At 40.2% G+C, this 24,023-nt stretch overlaps 1 protein-coding gene across 1 annotated transcript in view; it reads left to right on the top strand.

The window, feature by feature from the left end:
- The window catches only part of lrmda (leucine rich melanocyte differentiation associated), a gene marked incomplete at its 3' end in the record, with an annotated part of 362,986 nt that overhangs the window by 227,312 nt on the left and 111,651 nt on the right, over nt 1–24,023 (top strand). The window contains exon 5 of the mRNA XM_083897596.1: nt 5,023–5,152. Coding sequence (XP_083753722.1) covers nt 5,023–5,152 — 130 coding nt within the window. The remainder of the gene's footprint in view (nt 1–5,022; nt 5,153–24,023) is intronic.

Genomic DNA, 24,023 nt, shown 5'->3' on the forward strand with positions numbered 1-24,023 from the left:
GTTGTGGTGAATGGAAAAATACATAGTGGACCAGAGAGTGACATTTTTGCGGTGAAATAATACACACTAATGTGACGTCGCACAGACTGTCGGCCACTGATTGGTCAGGGAGTGAAAACTAACTAAATCTCTGGAAGAACCAGAGATTTCAAAGATGTGCCTAGGCCGGTTGTGGTGAAAGGAAGTGTCACTTGTGGTGAAAGTGACACTTTTTGTGAAATTATACACACTAATGTGACGTCCACTGATTGGCCAGAGCGTGAAAAATGAGTGAATCTATGGAAGAACCATAGATTTCAAAGATGTGTGTGGTCATGTGCCTAGGCCGGTTGTGGTGAAAGAAAACATGGGGGACAGGAAAGTGACACTTTTCTGGTGTTTTGTGAAATTATACACACCAATGTGACGTACAGTGATTGGTCAGGGAGTTAAAACTAAGTAAATCTCTGGAAGAACCAGAGATTTCAAAGATGTGCCTAGTGAAATGTAGATCGGTTAAAAAAAGACTTAAAAATCCTGAAAACATTAACGTTAATCTCCGACATTTTAGCAAAGAAAAATGTTTACAATCTCAGCTCGTTCTTCTTTGTTTGCGTAGTCAGCTTCGGCTTCAAAACTCAAATCGGCAAAAACAAAATGGCCGCTTCTGTAAAGCAAAGCCCTTATCTAAAGTCTATGTGAAAGTTACTTAGTTTAAGGATACTTAAACTACATGTTAAAACACTTACACACAAACATATTTACCGTACATTTCGGACAATAAAGATGCGATATGTAAGATTTCTGCCTCCTGTTGTGCATTAGCCAATCAAATGCTCTTTAAATCGCGATCTGCTGTAAAAGCAACAACAACAAAGTCAAAAACAAAGATCGTGAATAAGATATCTATGAATCATAAAGTCGGTGGAATGACTGGAAATATTCACCAGGCTCCCCCTGGTGGCAAAATAAATCACTAGGACTGTATTTTCAAGTTACTATTGTTTTTCCCAACAATGGAATATCATTATTTTTTATGGTAATAAGGGGAAATAAGTGTATGTTGTATCCAAGTGGAGCTAATGCATCAATTAAATGTCTATTAAATCATGTATTTTTCTACAGTTGTTCATTTTCAGGAGTAAATCTCATTAATATGTGATAATTAATGACTTTTTAATGCAGTTTACGTAAGCGTAAATTAATAAACTAGGTATAATACATGTAATAATGGACGTTTTTTAATTAACTTTCAACGAAAGACTTCATTATTATTACTTTTGCAGGCAAAATATACCAATTTAAGTACAATTGAGTACCTTAAAAGACAGTTATGTTCATTATATGGTGCATAAATGAACAATAATTAAATTTTGAGCCTTTTTTTTGCACAAATAAAAAGATAATCAATTGGGATAAAATTGCATAACATACATAACAAAATGTTATATATAATTGTTTCTATGGCAAATTTTCTTGTTTAAGTTGTAAAATTCAAGCCCAATATTGTCATTTTGAGTGTGCAAGTTAACTGTTGGGGGGCCCCCCATAACCCTCTAACCCCCAGAATCCTTCCCTGCGCCCCTGCAGCTTCCACGCCTCTCTGATAGTTGTTCTTGTAAGTGATGGATCTGCGAGACGTGGGTATTTTTTTTGCCACCGCGGACTCGACGGCGGTCGCTAAAAGCTTTTGTCGACTCGTCGCTCGCTCCAGTTTTGCAAAATGGATTTTAACGCTCGTGACTCGCCGCCGCCGCCGCCACAAATGAGTGTTTACCGCTGCGCCTCTCGCCCGAGCGCGTGATGCATTAAACATCAAGTGAGGCCTGAAGCCGCCCGATACGACCACCATTTGTCAGACTCCTTTACATGAAGTGCGATGAAAGGCCTCAAAAACACACACACACTCTCACGCTCTTTTGTCTGTTTTAGCCCTAAGTGCTTGTTTCTGACTCCGTGTTGCCGATTAATCATTTACCAACCTCGTCTTTCTTGAATAATCCCGATCCTCCTCCTCCTCCTCCGGCTCCTCCTGTGAGTGACAGCGCGAACAGGCCTTTAATGTAATATTCATAACGTGTCACGCTGTAAAGCATCAGTTTGAGCGCCGCGCGGATCCCGTGTTTGACGAAAGGGTTCGGCTGCACGTGTGCAGGTCGTGACGGCGGCGGCGGCGGCGGTGGTAAATAACCCCCGGGACCTGTGGGCTTCTCGCGTGAAGACGTCGCCGCCGTCGCCGCCGTCACCGCAGTGCGTTTGTGCTCAGATTAGTGCGCTGACACGGAAACGCCGCGTTTGTGCGTCCTGAGCCGGAGGTTCAACCGTCGTCCTGTTGTGTGCGTGAGCTCAGTCGTGTTGTTATCTGCTACTTGATTACACAGCATTCTATTTATTCACTCAAATATCGTGTTTTACGTGGTTTTGGGTGAGATTATGACGTTACGGGTGAACGAAATGCTGTTTTTTCTTTCTAAAAAAGTCATGAAAATGAATTTTTGGCTAATGTAGAGACGTTTTTGAACTCAGAAATCTTACATATCACTGTAAATCCTTCAAGGAAATGTCTTAAATTCTGATTTAGTCACACAAATGTAGTTATTGGGTGAGATTATGCAGTATTTCTTCAATAAAAATGTGTTTTCTTCGCAAAGAAATGAACAAACGGAGATAATTCCGCGTCCTTGTCGATGTAAAACTCCGTAACCTTGGTACAAACCAGGTTTGCTGATTAAAAATCTTGTGAAAATTAAGAAGATAATCATTTTTTTTAGCTAATGCACAACAGGAAGTAGCCTCCCCTTGTTGTTTTGAGATATTTTGAGTGCATCTTACGTATCGTATCTTTAATGGTCTCACGTGTCACATTTAAACATTTAAAGGGTTCATCGTCAGAAATGTGCGATAAATATGTTTGTTATGAGTGTTTTCGCACTTGCAAAATTAAAACCTTAACCGTTAGGAATTCCTTAAAAAAAACAAAGACAAAAAAAACTTACTAATTCATCCCTTGTGGCAGAAAATGTCACCTTCCCAAAACTACTGTAAAAACATCATATATTCATATTTTTTTCCACTTTAAATTAGTTAATCTTTTAAATCTACTTCAGCCTGAAATAAACATATCAAATATATATATATAATTATTATTTTAACCCTTTAAAGACTAGTATGTTTACCCAACTCCCCAACTACACACAGTTTTTTATTGAAAAATAAAAACATCCAAAAAAACTACAATAATTCCCTTAAAATACACTTAAAGGAGAATGATTAGCAGAAACACTGATTTCGATGCATTGTTGTTGTTTTATTTTTTTTTGCATTGTCAGATATTTTAGAAAAAACTTACTAATTTGTTCCTCGCGGCAGAAAACGGCACCTTCACAAAAACTGCTGTAAAAACCTTATATATATTCATATTTTTTTCTACTTTAAATTATTTTCAATAATAATAATATATATATATATATATATATATTTTTAACCCTTTAACATAAGGCGGCCATTTAGTTTTGCTTTCTTTTGGCTACGACTTTCCTGACATGTTTGTTATTGTTGCTGTAATCTGCTGTTTCACCATTAGGTGTCACTAAATCTTACACACTGGACTTTTACGTCATTGCATAGATTTTAACAGACATTATTTTGCCCTATAAATGCTTCCCGTCGTTATAACCATCATACGTGATCTCTGACATCGATTTCGTCCTCTCCTTCCCTCCCTTCCTTCCTCCCTCCTTCCTTCCTTCCTCCCTCGTTCCCGTCACACACTCGTTTCCCGTCTGCCTGTAAAAGAATCCGTTGTCATCGACGTATTCCAGCCGTTATCGTTTGACGTCTCTCTCTCTCTCTCTCTCAGATGTGTGATGCTGTCAGAGTGACAGCTCTGTCAGACGCTCTGTCTCCGTCTCCTCTTTCTTTCTTTCTCTTAACGTTGCTATTTATACGTCGCACTTATTTGTACATCGGCTTTGAAGATGATTACATGCGAGGAAATATCACCGTTAAGTCTGTGTCGTTATCAAACCCTTCGATTTTTCCGCGCACGCCGCGGTGTCAGTTTGATTTCGCGTGTCACAGTTTTACACGTTTCCTCAGATTCTCTGTTTGTTTCTTCGACAAGGAAACGCTTTAAAGGATAAAGTGATTTTTTTTTCACTGTTTTAAGTGTCAAATGTTCACATTTTTTAACATTTCACAACAGGATGTCACTTTTTACTCTTTCACACCAAACCCCATAGATAAAATCAGCGATTTTAGCTCACAGGGACACAGGAGCTGCCGGTCAAGTGCTGCCTCGTGTGGTCACTTTGTGTCACCGAGGTAAATCCGAGCAAAGTTTTTCAAAAGCCGAAGTGACAAAATAACCAAGTTAAAGTTAGTGATGGAGGCAGCGGTGGATCGACAACTCCTGTGAACTCCTGTGTGTATGTGATGTTAAAATCGCTGATTTTCTCTATGGGGTTTGGTGCAGGGAGAGTGAGCGAGTTTACAAAGTGTCTCAAACTTCACTTTTCAGACATTATATGAATGTCTAGCAGTGTTTAGATAGCAATCACTTAATAATTGGTTTAAATTGTTTTATATTTAGACCACTCACTCTCCCGCACCAAACCCCATAGAGAAAGTTTGGTGCAGGGAGAGGGAAACTCACTTTTCAGACACTAAAGGTCCGTTTAACAGTGTTGAGATAGCAATCACTTAGATTGTTTTCGCTTTAGAGCAACTTTTCTGACTAAAAACTGAAGTTTGTAAACCACTCACTCTCCCGCACCAAACCCCATAGAGAAAATCAGCGTTTTTAGCTCATGGAGGACACAGGAGCTGCTGGTCAACTGCTGCCTCGTGTGGTCACTTTGTGTCACTGAGGTCAATCCAAACACAGAATTTCAAACACCAAAGACAAATAATAACATATGTGAAGTCAGTGTTTGTGGTGTCAGTGGATGAGCAGCTCCTGAGCGACGTGGCGTGAAATCGCTGGTTTTCTCTATGGGCTTTGGTGCAGGGAGTTCACGAAGCGTTGTTTTTTTTTACTCGCAGGTACTTTGTTCTGCACAAACTGCCTCGGCTGAAGTTCTTGGACACGAGACGAGTCACCAACACTGAGCTGACGGAGGCTCAGGAGAGAGGAGCCTTCATGAAGGTCGTCAAACCAGTCAAGTCAGACGCAGTGAGTCGGAATCTTTTTGTGTAGTTAACAAGAAAAGTTGTTGGATTTCTGAAGGTTTTAGTGGATTTGTCACGTCCACTCCTCCCTATTGTATTGTGGCCATTTTTGAATTTGGTATCAAGACATTTTATCAAGTTATGTCAATGTAAAAATAACAACATTTTTGGCTAAAGCAAGTAATATTTTGTAAAAGTTCGCAACATAGTTTTGTAAAATTACAACACTTTTATTGTAATAACCAAAAAACGTATATGTAGTGATGTGTTATTAAGTTATTATCGAGTTGTAAAAATTGTGACTTTTGGTAATTTTTGTAAAAATGTGTCGAATTATATTTTTAAAAGCTTATCAGGTAGAGCAAGTCATATTTTATATTAAGCGTTAGTAAGACTTTATTAGTCACAGTCCGACTCTGGAGAGACAGGAAGTAGCGTCAGAAGACGTCAGGAAGCAGTACCAGAAGATGACAGGAAGTAGTGTGGGAAGATGAGAGGAAGTAGCGTCAGAAGACAACAGGAAGTAGTACCAGAAGACGAAAGGAAGTAGCTTCAGAAGACTACTGGCAGTAGCATCAGAATGTTACAGGAAGTAGCATCAGAAGACGACAGGAAGTAGTTCCAGAAGACGACAGGAAGTGGCTTCAGAAGACGACAGGAAGTAGCGTCAGAAGACGACAGGAAGTAGCAACAGAAGACGACAGGTAGTAGCGGGAATATCCAACCAGACTCCTCCATGTCCTCTTCTTCTTTTGATTTCGTTGAGCAGGTATCCTCCCCAAACGACGGCAACAGAGAGCGGTTTGTCGTCCATGTTTGTTTGTCGAGAGTTTGCCGCGTTCAAATCACGTTCAAATCGCGTTCAAATAACGTTCAAATAACGTTCAAATCACGTTCAAATCAGTCGTTAAACGTGTGATCCCTCAGTCGTCCTAAAAAGAATTGTCTTTACAAAGTGGGTGTAACAGTACTATAGAAGAAAATACTATCTATCTATCTATCTATCTATCTATCTATCTATCTATCTATCTATCTATCTATCTATCTATCTATCTATCTATCTATCTATCTATGTAGATAGCTAGTTAGCTATCTCTTTAGCTGGCTAGATATCTATTTTGCTAGCAATCTAAACATCTGTCTATCTAGTTAGCTAGCTAGTTGGACAGACAGCTAACGACCAGCGTGTGTGTGCGTGTGTGTGTGCGAGCGTGTGTGTCCAGGCCCTGACCTGATTCCGTATGCATGAGCTCAGATTGAAGGCGACGGGCGTCCGGTCGCCGCGGCGTCGCCGAGCGTGACGCGGCTGCTGATCGCAGTGACAGCTCACGCACACACACACGCACACACACTCACTTCATTATCCCTCGCCCTGTTGTGTTGACTAATTAGACTTCACCTTCCTCTTGATAAGACGACGACGACGACGACACAAAAACAACGAGCGTCTTTGAGGTGGTGAGATATTCAGCGTGGTCTCACAGATCAAGTGACAAATCAGAATCGCGTGAGTCGACGTCGCAGGAGCTTTAAGAGTTCAAAATAAACACGTTTTAGTGTCGACTCGTGTTGCTCACGCTTTGTTCACGAGAGGAGGAACGTAACGTTAGCGTGATTTAACCTGAGCGTGTTCGGGCGACGGTGGAATAAAAAACACAGGGTTCACGGTGTTTAGAGGAAGAGAAGTGGATTTATCAGGTTTTTATTTACGTGCTCTTGTCACAGAGAAGAAGAAGAAGAAGAATGTTTGAGATAATCAGTGACGCTCGTGTCATTGAACCCGTCGTCTGAGACTGTTTTATGCTGCCAAGTAAAAGGTTACCGCTCGTCATCCTCTTCCTTATTAGCCGCGTTTGACACGCAGGCTTTTTCCGTCTGTTGTTTTACTCGTCGCGTTCGGACGCCGCGACGTCAAAACACAAAACGTCAAACGACAAGCGAAGTTTTTTTCTTTCCTTCAAAAGACTTCAGCGATTCGTCGTCTTCATCCGCTTCTAATTTAATCCTCGGGGTCAAAATGAATAAATATAAACTGTGATACGACTCTTAACGAGATTAAACGCGACACGAACGCTTCGCCGAGTACAGAGGAGACGCTTTGTCACATGTCGTCATGGGATCACCTGCGCTGTGGTTAGAGTTTTAGTCGCACAAAGGTCGGACGATTTCTTAGATTTGTCATTTATTTTGTGCTTTTTATTGTTGAGCCAAAGATAATTTTCCTCACTGTTCGACAACAAAGTTTAACCTAACCCAACTTACCTTTACCGAGCCAAACTTAAACCAACCTAACCTAAAATAACCTAGCGGAGACAAAACAGCCCAACCCGAACTTACCTGAACCTAACCTAAACTAGTCTACCCAACCCAATATAGCCAAACTTAATCAAACCTAAACAAATCCAACCTTAACTACACCTAAATCAACCCATCCAAACCTAAAATAACCAAGCCAAACCAACCCAACCCAAACTTGCCTAATCTGTCCTAATTTAATCTAACCTAGCTTAAAATAATCAAGGCAAACCAACCCAACCCAAACTTGCCTAATCTGTCCTAACTTAATCTAACCTAGCTTAAAATAATCAAGGCAAACCAACCCAACCCAAACTTGCCTAACCCATCCTAACTTAATCTGACCTAGCTTAAAATAATCAAGGCAAACCAACCCAACCTTGACGAAATTAATTCAACTCACCCAAACCTAACCCAACCCACCTTAACCAGTCCAACCTAATCTAAAATAATCAAGCATATCTAACCAATTTAACTGATTTACCCTAACCCAAACTGACTTAAAATAATCTTGTCAAGCCAAAAACCGCTTAATCCAAGCTAACCTAAACCAACCCAACTAAACCTAAATCTACCCAGCCAACCCAACCTTGACTAAATTAACTCAAACCACCTTTACCCAAACCAATCCAACCTAAACTAAAATAATCAAGGCTACCTAACCAAACCAACCTAAACTAACTTAACCTAACCTTACTTAAAATAATCTCGCTAAGCCAAACCAACCCAAACTTGACTAACTTAATCCAACCCACCAAAAACTTACCAAACCCACTTTAACCTAAACCAAACCAACCTAACCTAAAATAACATTGCCAACCCAACCCAAATATACCTAACTCATCCTAACTTAACCTAACTCAACCCAACCTAACTTAAAATCATCAAGCCAACCTAACCTTGACTAAATTAACTCAAACCACCTTAACCTAACTCAACCCAACCTAACCTAAAATAATCAAGCCTACCTACCTGAACCATCATTAACTAACTTAACCAAACACAACCTAATTTAAAATAATCTTGCTAAGCCAAACTTGACTAACTTAACCCAACCCACCAAACACTCACCCAACCCTTAACCTAAACCAAAACAACCTTTACTAACTGAACCTAAACCAAACCAATCTAACCTAAAATAACAACCCAACCCAAACTTACCTAACCCATCCTAATTTAACCTAACTAAAACCAAACAAACTTAAAATAATCAAACCAAACCAACCCAACCTCAACTAAATTAACCTAACCCCACCTTAACCTAAACCAATTCAACCTATCCCAACTCTACCTAGCCAGACCAAACAAATCCAACCTAATCTAAAAATGATAAAGCCTGGCTAACCAACCCAAACTTGTCTAACTTAACCCAACCCACTTTAGCCAAAACCAAACCAAGCTAACTTAAAATAATCAATCCAACCCAACCCAACCTAAATTGACTTAACCCACCTTAACTTAAACCAGTCCAACCTAACCCAACATAGCCAAACGTAATCTAAGCTAACCTAAACCAACCCAACTAAACCTTAACCATGTTAGCCTAACTAAACTAAACCAAATCTTTCTATGCTGAATTTAAATTGTGTTTTACAAACTAAACACATTTTTTTTTTACAGTGCAGAGTCAGTGATCAGCTGTCACAAACGTGGATATAAATGCTTCGTTGAGATTAGCATTAGCATCGTATTCTGTCACTGTTCTGTCACAGGGTCAAAGGTCAACAGACGTCACGTCCTCGCATCAGCAGTAAAACATTTGTTTTGACTCGTCTGTGACGCGACGCGTCATCGCGCGGTCGTCTAATCGTCCACATCATCATCGCCGCGACGCCGCGACTGTGATCCGACCGACGTCGCGCGGCCGAAACAATAATCCGAGCGTCCGCGACAGAAGCGTCAGAAAGAGAGAGAGAAAGAAAGAGACGAGGGCGTAATTGGATATTTGTGTTTTGTTCGGCGAGGCTCACGCTCACAATAACAGCGTCGTTACAAAAGGACGCTAATTAGCTGTCTCGTTGTCTCGCTGTCGCTTGCGATATCGCTTGAGTCTCAATTAGCGCCGCGGGACGAGCGCAGGGGCTGTGGTAATGAAACGATTTCACTCTGAGAAGATGATTCTCATTATTGTTATCGTTTAATGACGAATTTTCTTCTCTAATTCATTTATTTGATGCTTTTTGGAACAGTTTCAGACACTGAAAACGAATGAATATAAGAAATAAATACGACATTAAGTAGAGCTACAGTACAGCTACATCTGCTACAGTACTGATTTTAGCCACGTTTTCCAACAAGAAAACTTTAATATTATATAGTTATTGATCCAAATAATGCAAATAAACTTCCTTAAACTCTTAATATCACATCAACGTGTCTGACAATATCCTTTAAAAGCAGCGTAGCGACTCGTTTACAGCCGTATCTGCAACGCCGCGCATCGTTTTAAAGAAGTAAATGAATAACAGTCGAGATATTTTAAATAAAAACACATCATTTTTCACGGAAAGGTTGGGAAAATTTGGCAAATTTGTTTGGGGACGCCCCCCAAAAAACGCCCATTTTAAAGGTAATACCAATGGGTTTTTAGTCACTTAAAGCAATATAAGTCATCAGAAGAATATGTTGCCTTAAAAAATCTAATTTTTAACCTCATACACAAAAATATTGACTAAAAGTTTGGTACAATTCTATGTTTGGGGACCCCCAAAAATACCACCCGCGACCCATCTGTGGGCCGTGCCCCAGTCTTTGAGAACCCTGGGTTTAAAGAGAACCAAATTCCTCTTACAGGTTTTATCCAGTGACACAAATCGACCACACGAGGCAGCAGTCGACCCGTAACCGCTGTGTTTGCGCGAGGCTTAAAACGCTGATTTTCTCAATGGAGTTTGGTGCGACGTTATAAACGTACATTTGCGGTGAAGAAAAGGCTGCGGAAATGACAAATTATATTATTAAGTAGCTCCCGCGTTACCTGCGGCTAACAACTGGACTTTCCGCGGTTCCGTTAAAGTGATAATTTACGACACGACGTAACTTTTCCGTCTGTTTCCGGCACAGTTCCAGATTTCCATATCGCGTAAAACACGAGCAGAAAATCAACAGCCGCTTGTTTTTCCATCTTTTTTTTTTGGCGGGAAAACAACATCGTTGCTCTGTATGTCGTCAACGTGACAACTGCCGTTAAAAACCGCCACGGAGCGGTAGGACCGCGCGTCCCCCTGCAGTGCTGCTTTCGCGGTGCTGTTTGGCTAGCTTCCCGCCCGTGAAAGTGTCCTCGCGTGTCAGGAACTCTGTGACGGATTAAATTAAATTTTTTTTTAAAAGTGACGCGCGTAGCTAATGTAAAGTTAGCTACGCTGACGCGGACTTTCACGGGAAACTCTGTGTCAGCGCGTTTTTAAAAATCACGTCATGTTTCATGTGTCACTTCAGTTTTTCCCAGAGAAAGAACGTGGATTTCGAAGTTTGGAGATTTTTGTCGGAGCGAATAATTTAAAGCAGACGCCGTCACACGTCGTTGCAAACCCCCCTCCCCCCCCTTCCCCCCCGTGTCCCATGATTCTTTGCACACGGGGGGTGAACGGTCGCAAGTGGAACTTTTCACTTTTACCTGTTGAAAAAACACTGTAGGGGGCGCTGACTGTAGAAACAGTATTTACTTTGTAACAGTCTTTTTATAACATACTATTATTCCCTCATAGTTAGTAACAAAATGTGTAAAATAAAAAAATCTCTCTTTTTTTGTTGTTAGTCAGATTTTTTGTAAAGTTATAAAAATGTGTAAAATATTTAGTAAAAGTAACTTTACAGAACAAAAAATGATTGCTACCAAAAGAAAGTTGGAATTTTACAAAATAATGTTGCTAACTTTTACTACATATATATATACATAAAAACATTTAGAAATGGTGTAATTTTACAAAAACATTTACTTAACTTTACAAAAACTTAAATTCTATATTATACATATATATACAAAAGGTTTTCTAAGTATTTTTTGTAAAGTTACTTTTAGGCAATATAGGAAGTTTTTCTTATTGGTAGCAAAAAAAAATTGTCAAGTTATTAAAACTTTGTAAAACATTTGGTGATGTAAATAACTTTACAAAAATAACTTTCTGAAACAACATTTTCAGTATTGTTAACAAAAAAACAAAAAAAATGTGTCAAGTTACAACACTTTGTAAAACATTTATTGATTGTCAAGTCATTTTTGTAAAGTTATTTAAATGTTTTTTTTTGTAAATCGTAAGACTTTTTGGAAAAAAAGTTTTATTACTTGACAAAGAATTTTGTTACCAAAGACAAAATTCTTTGTCAAGTTATAAAACTTTGTAAAACATTGTAAAACAAATTTGCTGATGTAAGTAATAAGTTATTTTAATCTTTATAATGTATTTTGTATCCTTTACATGTACAGTTTTTGTAAAGTTTTTGGTAAAAAAAAAACGTTTTGCGTTTTTACATATTTTTTAAAATGAAGGTAAATCAATTTTTTGTTACAAAGTTAGTAACATAACATGCAATTTCGTAACTATTTTATGACATTTGCAACTTTTGTTTGCAAAGTTACATCACCCATATCATTTTTGTCAATTTAATAACATCAGTTTTTCATTTCCCGACGTAAAAATCAGCACAAACACAAACTCCATTACAGATTCCGCTCCTCATGCTCCTCATATTTCAGTTTAAGAAGCTTTAAAAACCCTTTTTTATTTAAGCGTTATTATCACAAGAATCACCATAATCGCATGAATCGCAGTAGTTTTTTTGAGGATAATTGTGAAAGGAGACGTATTTATCGTTCGCCACGACCTCTGCGAGCTCAGAGATCGGGGAGGCGGGGTCAGAGGCCGACACAACGCGAGCAGTCAGAGTCGACGACTCGGCGTAAATCACTCAGCGCCGTGCGTTCGTATGGTAAAAACACACTGTAAAAAAAAAAAAAAAGAGAAATTTAAGGCATAATTAATTTGAAGTAATGGTGCCAGGATTGATTTATTGCCTCGTTCAGCGGCTGCAGCCTCGGGGCTCGTGACCCCAGAGTCGCGTCAGACGCTGTGAAGCGAACATGATGGATGGATTTGTTCGCTTTTTTTTTTTTTATATGACTCGACGCGAAAGCACGAAAAAACACAAACATGGTTTTTTATGAGTTCGCTGAAGAGTTTTTTCTCCTCTGGCGTCGTCCTGTTTGTTGCCTCGACGTCTCTCAGAAAGACGATCCAGAGCCGGACGGCGGGAACCAGACGTCTCCCTTCGGTCCTCGTTTGACGTGGAGTTTGTGTAAACTTTGACAAGTCGTGACTTTTTTTTTGTCTTTTCAGTGTTTTTTTTTTATGAGTGTAATAACTCTGAACTGGCAGACGACAAAGATTTTCGACGTTTTAAAATCATTCCAGCGTCTTCAAAGGAACCACTTTGTCATCGCTCAGTGGTTCTTTATAAAGTTTTTTTTTGTCAGTAAATCGTTAGAATACAGAGGTGTAAATAATCTGAGTAAAGTCACAGGAGGCAGATTTATTCCCATCATCCTCCTCTTCCTCACATAATACTTCACATACTGACACAGTGACATTAGAATAAGGTGAGAAATTGAAAAATTCATTAAAATTATTCCTTAAGAGGTTTGCAAATAATTTCAACAGATCCTTGTTCAGGGCGATGCTGACTATTATGATGGTAAATTTCAAGTCATTCCGAGATACTTTTTTTTTTTGAAGAAAGTCAGCTCACTGTCAAAGTGCATCAGGGCAAATGATCATTTCCTGATTTTGAAAAATTCATTTAAATTATTCCTTAAGAGTTTTGCAAATATTTTCAACGGATCCTTGTTCAGGGCGATGCCGACTATTATGATGCTGAATTTCAAGTCATTCCGAGATACTTTTTTATTTTAAGAAGAAAGTCAGCTCATTGTCAAAGTGCATCAGGGCAGATGGATCATTTCTTAAATTTCAAAAATTCATAAAAAATTATTCCTTAAAAGATTTGCAAATACTTTCAACAGATCCTTGTTCAGGGGCATGGCGACTATTATGATGGTAAATTTCAAGTCATTCCGAGATACTTTTTGTTTTTGAGAAGAAAGTCAGCTCACTGTCAAAGTGCATCAGGGCAAATGGATCATTTCCTGAATTTCAAAAATTCCTAAAAAATATTCTTTAAAAGCTTTGCAAATATTTTCAATGGATCCTTGTTCAGGGCGATGCCGACTATTATGATGGTAAATTTCAAGTCATTCCGAGATACTTTTTTTTTTTTTTTTGAAGAAAGTCACCTCACTGTGAAAGTGCATCAGGGCAGATGGGTCATTTCCTGAAATTCAAAAATTCATTAAAATTATTCCTTAAAAGCTTTGCAAATATTTTCAACAGATCCTTGTTCAGGGAGATGTCGACTATTATGATGCTGAATTTCAAGTCATTCCGAGATACTTTTTAATTTTGAGAAGAAAGTCAGCTCACTGTCAAAGTGCATCAGGGCAAATGGGTAATTTCTTGAATTTCAAAAATTCATAAAAAATATTCCTTAAGAGATTTGCAAATATTTTCAACAGATCCTTGTTCAGGGCGATGCCGAATATTATGATGGTGAATTTCAAGTCATTCCGAGATACTTTTTTGTTTCTGAGACTTGCGTGGGTGACGTGTTTCTACGTCAAGTAACTCGCAGGAACTGCGTCGCGTGAGCGTAAATCATCGGTAGCGGCAGAAACAAAAACACCAGGCAACGCTTCTTATCACATGACGCTCTGAGCCGCTCCACTGTGAGCGTCTATCAGTCCGATCGCAGCTAATCCTTGCTGTCGTTGTGTCCTCGGTGACAGGAAGACGCTCGCAGCCTAATGAGAGACATCTGTGCTCAGCATTAGCTCCCACTCTCGTCCTCGTACCCCACTGGGTTTTCCAACCCACACACACACACACACAACTCTTCCCAAAAACTTTTCTTTAAATCTCTTCGGAGCGATCTTCGCTTATTTCTTGGCCTCGTCTCTTTAGCTCGGTGTCGACAGTTCGCGTTAATCTGGGTTTTTTAGGTCTCCGCTCGTCTTTGAAGTCGACGGTCGCGCCGCAGCTTATGCTTTAAAGTCACTGTCGGATCTTTATCGCGCGATTCGAGTCGAGTCGTTTGTTTACGACGAGCAGATGATTGTGTTGTTAAAGAGAAGCTAATGATAATGAAAAAAAAGGCTTATTATATGTTTCACTCAAACCCCAGAACATGATCACGTCTTTATCTCACTGTTAGACAGACTTTTCCAACAGGAAACTGAAGTTTGTAAACCACTCACTCTCCCACACCAAACCCCATGAAGAATTTTCGAAGTTTCGAATTTCACGAAACTTGGTGGGAACGTGTCGCAGACCAAGACGAGCAAAAAAGTAAATCGGGACCACGGCCTCAACTCAACAGGAAGTCGGCTATTTCCGAATTTTGGGGTCCGTTTTGGCGATATGCGTGTTTTCCGTAAGTTAACGATCTCGTCTGAGCGTGTTTCTCGTACGGACATAAAAACAAATAAGATTAAGCGAGAAATAAGTTGACTCTAATTATTAAAATCAGGGCCCGAGCACGAATGCTAGCTCCCCGAAACGGAAGCTAATGGCGCAAATTTGTGCGCAATATTAAGTTACACCGAATTTCACGAAACTTGGTGGGAACGTGTCGCAGACCAAGACGAGCAAAAAAGTCAATCGGGACCACGGCCTCAACTCAACAGGAAGTCGGCTATTTCCGAATTCTGGGGTGCGTTTTGGCGATATGCGTGTTTTCCGTAAGTGAACGATCTCGTCTGAGCGTGTTTCTCGTACAGACAAAAAATTTTTTTACGATTAAGTCAGAAATAAGTTGACTCTAATTATTAAAATCAGGGCCCAAGCACGAATGCTAGCTCCCCGAAACGGAAGCTAATGGCGCAAATTTGTGCGCAATATTAAGTTACACCGAATTTCACTAAACTTACTGGGAACGTGTCGCAGACCAAGACGAGCAAAAAAGTCAATCGGGACCACGGCCTCAACTCAACAGGAAGTCGGCCATTTTAAAATGTGGCGTCAATACGGTCTGATCCTGTGATTTTGACCCATTTTTGGACCAGGATTGATATAATCTTAGAATTATAGAATCCATATGAAGGAAATAAGTCATTTTTAACATCTTTTCTCTGCCTAAAGTGAGTTATTTGTGGTCTCAGCAGTGTCAGTGATGTTGCGAGCACGAATGCTAACTCCTGAAATGGCTAATGGCACAAATGTATGCGCAAATTTTCCCTTCGGATTATTATTATTATAATTCCGCAGCTTTGCGGTCATTTATGAGTGGGTTATCGAGCATAAAACACTCAAGTGTGGTGAAAATGCTATATTGGCTCTACAGCGCCCCCCTAAGGTGAAACGTGGATGGAGCAAGCCTAGATTAAGTTGTACCGAATTTCAAGAAACTTGGTGGGAACGCGTCGCAGACCAAGACGAGCAAAAAAGTAAATCGGGACCACGGCCTCAACTCAACGGGAAGTCGGCCATTTTGAAATGTGGCGTCCATACGGTCTGATCCAGTGATTTTGACCGATTTTTGGACCAGGATTGATATAATATTAGATAAATAGAATCCATATGAAGGAAATTAGTCATTTTTAACATCTTTTCTCTGCCTAAAGTCAGTTATTTGTGGTCTCAGCAGTGTCAGTGATGTTCAGAGCATGAATGCTAGCTCCCGAAACGGCTAATGACGCAAATTTCTGTGCACATTATTCCTTCAGATTATTATTATTATTATTATACTTCTACAGCTTTCCCGTCATTTTTGAGGGGGTTAGCGAGCATAAAACACTCAGGTGTGATGAAAATGCTATATTGGCTCTACAGCGCCCCCCTAAGGTGAAACATGGATTTGGAGCAAGCCAAGATTAAGTTGTACCGAATTTCACGAAACTTGGTGGGAACGCGTCGCAGACCAAGACGAGCAAAAAAGTCAATCGGGACCACGGCCTCAACTCAACAGGAAGTCGGCCATTTTGAATTGTGGCGTCCATACGGTCTGATCCAGTGATTTTGACCCATTTTTGGACCAGGATTGATATAATCTTAGAATTATAGAATCCATATGAAGGAAATAAGTCATTTTTAACATCTTTTCTCTGCCTAAAGTGAGTTATTTGTGGTCTCAGCAGTGTCAGTGATGTTGTGAGCACGAATGCTAACTCCTGAAATGGCTAATGGCACAAATGTATGCGCAAATTTTCCCTTCAGATTATTATTATTATAATTCTGCAGCTTTGGGGTCATTTTTGAGGGGGTTATCGAGCATAAAACACTCAGGTGTGGTGAAAATGCTATATTGGCTCTACAGCGCCCCCTAAGGTGAAACGTGGATGGAGCAAGCCAAGATTGAGTTGTACCGAATTTCACGAAACTTGGTGGGAACGTGTGACAGACCGAGACAGACAAAAAAGTAAATCGGGACCACGGCCTCAACTCAACATGAAGTCGGCCATTTCGAATTGTGGCGCCCATACGGTCGGATGCAGTGATTTTGACCCATTTTTGGACCAGGATTGATATAATATTAGATAAATAGAATCCATATGAAGGAGATAAGTCATTTTTAACATCTTTTCTCTGCCTGAAGTCAGTTATTTGTGGTCTCAGCAGTGTCAGTGATGTTGCGAGCACGAATGCTAACTCCTGAAATGGCTAATGGCACAAATGTATGCGCAAATTTTCCCTTCGGATTATTATTATTATAATTCCGCAGCTTTGCGGTCATTTTTGAGGGGGTTAGTGAGCATAAAACACTCAGGTGTGATGAAAATGCTATATTGGCTCTACAGCGCCCCCTAAGGTGAAACGTGGATGGAGCAAGCCAAGATTGAGTTGTACCGAATTTCACGAAACTTGGTGGGAACGCGTCGCAGACCAAGACGAGCAAAACAGTCAATCGGGACCACGGCCTCAACTCAACAGGAAGTCGGCCATTTTGAAATGTGGCGTCCATACGGTCTGATCCTGTGATTTTGACCCATTTTTGGACCAGGATTGATATAATATTAGATAAATAGAATCCATATGAAGGAAATTAGTCATTTTTAACATCTTTTCTCTGCCTAAAGTCAGTTATTTGTGGTCTCAGCAGTGTCAGTGATGTTCAGAGCATGAATGCTAGCTCCCGAAACGGCTAATGACGCAAATTTCTGTGCACATTATTCCTTCAGATTATTATTATTATTATTATACTTCTACAGCTTTCCCGTCATTTTTGAGGGGGTTAGTGAGCATAAAACACTCAGGTGTGATGAAAATGCTATATTGGCTCTACAGCGCCCCCCTAAGGTGAAACATGGATTTGGAGCAAGCCAAGATTAAGTTGTACCGAATTTCACGAAACTTGGTGGGAACGTGTCGCAGACCAAGACGAGCAAAAAAGTCAATCGGGACCACGGCCTCAACTCAACAGTAAGTCGGCCATTTTGAATTGTGGCGTCCATACGGTCTGATCCAGTGATTTTGACCCATTTTTGGACCAGGATTGATATAATATTAGAATAATAGAATCCATATGAAGGAAATAAGTCATTTTTAAAGAGTTTAAACATCTTTTTCTCTGCATAAAGTGAGTTATTTGTGGTCTCGGCAGTGTCGGCGACATTCTTACAGGTTAAGTTTTTCGACGCTCGGACTCGTCGCGCCGCGTCTTTTTGCAGCTTTTATATATCGTCTGTACTTCAGCGCTGCGTTCAGGGAACTCTGAGAGTCAGAGTGTGAACAGAGGACAGAAGAAGTCGCTGCTGCTGAAGTTTGCGCTCACACAGAACTCTCTTTGTGGCTTCTTCTTCTTCTTCTTTTATTATTATTATATATCTTTTTTTTAAGAGCTTGTCACACTCGTCAAGCGCCGGCTACGGGGGGGAAAAAGTATATTGTTTCCAGCCTTCTTGGATTCCTCCTCCCTTCTTTTTTTTCCTCTCCGCCCGTGACATCTGCCACTCCGCGGCGATGATAAATCCTCGCCTCATTAAGCGTGGGTGTGGGATTACAGGCTGACAACACATTAATCACCGGAGCTCGGTGGCGGCGGCATCGCCCGGCACCAGCCACAGGCGTTGTTAACCAAACTTTTTTTTTCTAATGTGTCACTCTCTCTCTCTCTCTGACAGCACCAATCCCCCCCCCCCCCCCCACCCCCCACCCATCCATCCCATAATCAATCATCCTGATTGGCAGCACTGATAGATTACACTATTTATACTTTGTGTAATGAAAGCTAGCGCTTCCACCTACTGTCATTGTGCAGACGATGACGGGCTGAATGGGAACGCGGTAAGCTAACCTCGCTGCTGCTGATGCTGCTGCTGCTGATGCTGCTGCTGCTGCTGCTGATGATGCTTTTGTCAACTTTAAAACAGACACTGTTTTATAGCTTTAAGGAAAAGTCTTCTCACTCTCCCAGCACCAAACCCCATAGAGAAAATCAGCGATTTTAGCTCACGGGGGAACATATGAGCTGCTGGTCTACTGCTGCCTCGTGTGGTCACTTTGTGTCACTTAAATACATATTTATTAAGATTTTTACATGCCGAATTCGCCGAAATAAGACATTTAAAGTTAGTGATGGAGGCAGCAGTGGATCGACAACTCCTGTGAACTCCCTGTGTCCCTGTGATGTTAAAATCGTTGATATTCTCTATGGGGTTTGGTGTGAGGAGAGTGAGTGGTTTACAAACTTCAGTTTTATGTTGGAAAAGTCTGCTTAACAGCGAGATAAAGACGTGAACACGTTCTTAAGATGTCGTAGACTTAAACTGACGTGGATTTTATGAAGCAAGTCTTTCGTTATGTGGCTAAAATCAGTTTTAATTCACTCAAAATAACCCACACCAAACCCCATAGAGAAAATCAGCGATTTTAGCTCACGGGGGACATATGAGCTGCTGGTCTACTGCTGCCTCGTGTGGTCACTTTGTGTCACTTAAATACATATATATTAAGATTTTTACATGCCGAATTCACCGAAATAAGACATTTAAAGTTAGTGATGGAGGCAGCAGTGGATCGACAGCTCCTGTGAACTCCTGTGTCCCTGTGATGTTAAAATCGTTGATATTCTCTATGGGGTTTGGTGTGAGGAGAGTGAGTGGTTTACAAACTTCAGTTTCCTGTTGGAAAAGTCTGCTTAACAGCGAGATAAAGACGTGAACACGTTCTTAAGATGTCGTAGACTTAAACTGACATGGATTTTATGAAGCAAGTCTTTCGTTATGTGGCTAAAATCAGTTTTAATTCACTCAAAATAACCCACACCTGACCCCATAGAGAAAATCAGCGATTTTAGCTCACAGGGGATATAGGAGCTGCTGGTCTATTGCTGCCTCGTGTGGTCACTTTGTGTCACTTAAATACATATATATTAAGATTTTTACATGCCGAATTCACCGAAATAAGACATTTAAAGTTAGCGATGGAGGCAGCAGTGGATCGACAACTCCTGTGAACTCCTGTGTCCCTGTGATGTTAAAATCGTTGATATTCTCTATGGGGTTTGGTGTGAGGAGAGTGAGCGGTTTACAAACTTCATTTTCCTGTTGGAAAAGTCTGCCTAACAGCGAGATAAAGACGTGAACACGTTCTTAAGATGTCGTAGACTTAAACTGACGTGGATTTTATGAAGCAAGTCCTTCGTTATGTGGCTAAAATCAGTTTTAATTCACTTAAAATAACCCACACCTGACCCCATAGAGAAAATCAGCGATTTTAGCTCACGGGGGACATAGGAGCTGCTGGTCTACTGCTGCCTCGTGTGGTCACTTTGTGTCACTTAAATAAATATATATTAAGAGTTTTTACATGCCGAATTCACCGAAATAAGACATTTGAAGTTAGCGATGGAGGCAGCAGTGGATCGACAACTCCTGTGAACTCCTGTGTCCCTGTGATGTTAAAATCGTTGATATTCTCTATGGGGTTTGGTGTGAGGAGAGTGAGTGGTTTACAAACTTCAGTTTCCTGTTGTTAAAGTCTGTCTAACAGCGAGATAAAGACGTGAACACGTTCTTAAGATGTCGTAGACTTAAACTGACGTGGATTTTATGAAGCAAGTCTTTCGTTATGTGGCTAAAATCAGTTTTAATTCACTCAAAATAACCCACACCTGACCCCATAGAGAAAATCAGCGATTTTAGCTCGCGGGGGACACAGGAGCTGCTGGTCTACTGCTGCCTCGTGTGGTCACTTTGTGTCACTTAAATAAATATATATTAAGAGTTTTCACATGCCGAATTCACCGAAATAAGACATTTGAAGTTAGTGATGGAGGCAGCAGTGGATCGACAACTCCTGTGAACTCCTGTGTCGCTGTGATGTTAAAATCACTGGATTTCTCTATGGGCTTTGGTGTGAGGAGAGTGAGCGGTTTACAGTGCAACACAAACTTCATTTTAACGTATTAAAACAGTGTCTAACAGTGAGAATAAGCAGTATATATATATATATAACTACTCATACGTGTTTCTCTTTAAAGCAGTGGTTCAAAACGACTGGGGCGAGGCCCACAAATGGGTCGCGGGTGATTTTTCTGCGGTCCCGGGAACTAATTTGTGCAAAATTTGAGTCAATATTTTTTCGTGTAATATGTGTATTATTAGGTAACATGTTACAGGTATGGTTGACAATGACACGTTTCGTCTTTAAAAAGTGGTTTTTCCCAACAAAAAAAACACATGTTTTTGTGACGTTTATGGTCCGATCCAGTGATTTTGACCAATTTTTGGACCCCGGGATTGATATAATATTAGATAAATAGAATCCATATGAAGGAAAATAAGTCATTTTTAAAGCGTTTTTTTTCTGCCTAAAGTGAGTGAGTTGTGTGTGTATTGTCGTCTTTGTGAAGCTAACGATATTGTCTGGCGGCGGCGGCGGCGGCGTTCGGTTTCCTCGTGACCTCTTTGCGGAGGTGAGGTCGGGGTTTTTTTTTTGGCGAACGATTTACACGTGTACGACAACACGACGACAGGACACCGCATATTGTGCTTTTGTGTGTCTGTGTGTTTCTGTGTGTGTGTGTGTGTGTGTGTGCGTTAAATTCTGCGCTTAGAGCTTCGCAACTTTTGTTTTACAGCAGCTTCTCTTTCTTTTCTGTGCATGGGAACTCGTGGATGAAATGACACACGGCTGCTAGCCTTCAAACATAATAAGGTTATATTCCACCCCCCACACCCCCCCCCCCCCCCCCTTATGTGTGTGTGTGGAATTAGAGATGTCACACACACACAGAGGATATTGAATTTGAGCTCTCAGTTGAAAAAGTGCCAAGAATTTGGGGAGAAAACAAAAGAAGAGGTTTTTTTTTTGGTTTTTTTGACACAGTTGTCAAGAAATTAGTTAACGCGACGCTATTACGGAGCTAGCGGCGGGGAGGAGGCCGCATCCCTGACCTGACATTGTTGTGTGTGTCTGTGTGTGTGTGTGATAGGAACCTGTCAGCTGACGTGTCTCACTTTGGGGGGGGGGGGGAAGACAAAAACCGCGACGGTCAATTATTTCTGAGGCTGTCAGCCGCGCGGCGCGGGGGGGGGGGGGGGGGGGGCGGCGTTGTTTAGCGCGCGTTAACTCGACCGTCGTCATTAAGACGCGCCTGACACCGAGCGCCTGCCGCACCTGAGCGTTATTTATTTTGATTCCCGCCGTCGTCGCCGTCGTCGTCGTCGTCGTCGTCGACAGCGCTAACCTTCAAACGCCGATGACCTCCTCGCGCTCGCTCTTCCCTGTTTTGCGTTTTGTTGAGAAATCCGTGACGCGAGGAGCCTCCATTAGTCTGGACAGATCGCTGTGATCGCGCCCGCCGCGGTTCAGCTGTCGTCCGCTAGCGCAACACACACACACACACACACACACACACACGCCGACGCCGACAGAAATGTCACTTTATCGCAGATCCTTGTGTGTTTGCGTAGCCGGGTTTTTTTTTTTTTTCTTTATTTAGTTTCCTTTTTAACTGGTTCTGGAACTCGGGGCCCCGGTGTTTTTTTTTTTTACTTCTCATTTCTTTGCGTTATGTAAAGTGACAGATTCGTAGCACGCACTTGTTATGATTTAACTAGGACATCTGAAAGGAATAAACGTCAGGGAGAGGCCCCCGAGCCCAGCGAGTGGGACAGAAAAACGGGGTTCGGGGGCCCGATTCCACATCAGCCCGAGCAGAAACCTGGTCTCCTTAAAGCATTTCTGAACTCATTATAGATCCATTTTTGCGTCGTCAGTATGTTTTTTTTTTATTCCCCTTTATTCGTAAATTCTGTGAAATGTTGATATAAAGTGGCAAATATATATATGTATGTACATATATGTGTATATACGTGGGCATATGTACATATATGTGTATATATGTGTGTGTGTATATATATGTGTGTATAAATATATATATATACAGTATATATGTATATATGTGTGTGTATATATGTTTATGTATATATTTATATATATATACACACGTGTATATAGATATAAACATATATAGATACAGTATATATATATATATATGTGTGTGTATGTAAATATGTATATACACATATATAGACATATGTATATATAGATATATGTACATATATGTGTATATATACATATATCGATACAGTATATATGTATATATATGTGTATAAGTGTATGTATATATATACATATATACACGGGTATATATATACATATATAGATACATTATATATGTATATATGTGTATGTATATATATACACGTGTATATATATACACACACACATATATAGACATATTATGTATATGTGTATATATGTATGTGTTTGTATATACATATGTGTATAAACTTGTATATATGTAAATACACATATATTATGTGTATATATATACACATATATACATATATGTATGTATATGAGTGTATGTGTTTATATGCGCTCATATATATACACACATATATATGTGTATATATCAGTGTAAATATGTATATATACACTCATATAAATACACATATATATGTCTGTATATATATGTGTATATATGAGTGTATATGTGTGTGTATATATATATACACACACATATATATATGTGTATATATAGTTTTATATATATACACATATATGTATATATATGTATATGTATATATATATGTATATGTATATACATATATATATATGTGTATATGTATATATATATATATGTATATGTATATATATATATAAAAATATGAACTCTGTGGGAAACTGAACCCTCCTCCTCTTCCTCCTCCTCTTCCTCCTCCTCTTCCTCTTCCTCCTCCTCCTCTGCCCGGCGTTGGCAGTGCCTGTGAAACCTGATGTAGTAAAGCCTGAGCGTCACCTCTGTACAGAGCAGGATGACATGATTAGGAGGTGACAGCCTCTGTAACAACATCTCTGCATTTATCTTTTTCCTCTATCTATCACTCTCTGTGTCACTCTACCTGGCTTTCTCTTCTCTCTCTCTCTCTCTCTCTGTGTGTGTGTGTGTGTGTGTGTGTGTGTGTGTGTGTGTGTGCTCTCAACAAGTCATGACTGCTCTATAATTAATGTCCCTGAGGGCGA

The sequence above is a fragment of the Microchirus variegatus genome (assembly GCF_963457635.1).
Source record: "Microchirus variegatus genome assembly, chromosome: 11".
Taxonomy (NCBI): domain Eukaryota; kingdom Metazoa; phylum Chordata; class Actinopteri; order Pleuronectiformes; family Soleidae; genus Microchirus; species Microchirus variegatus.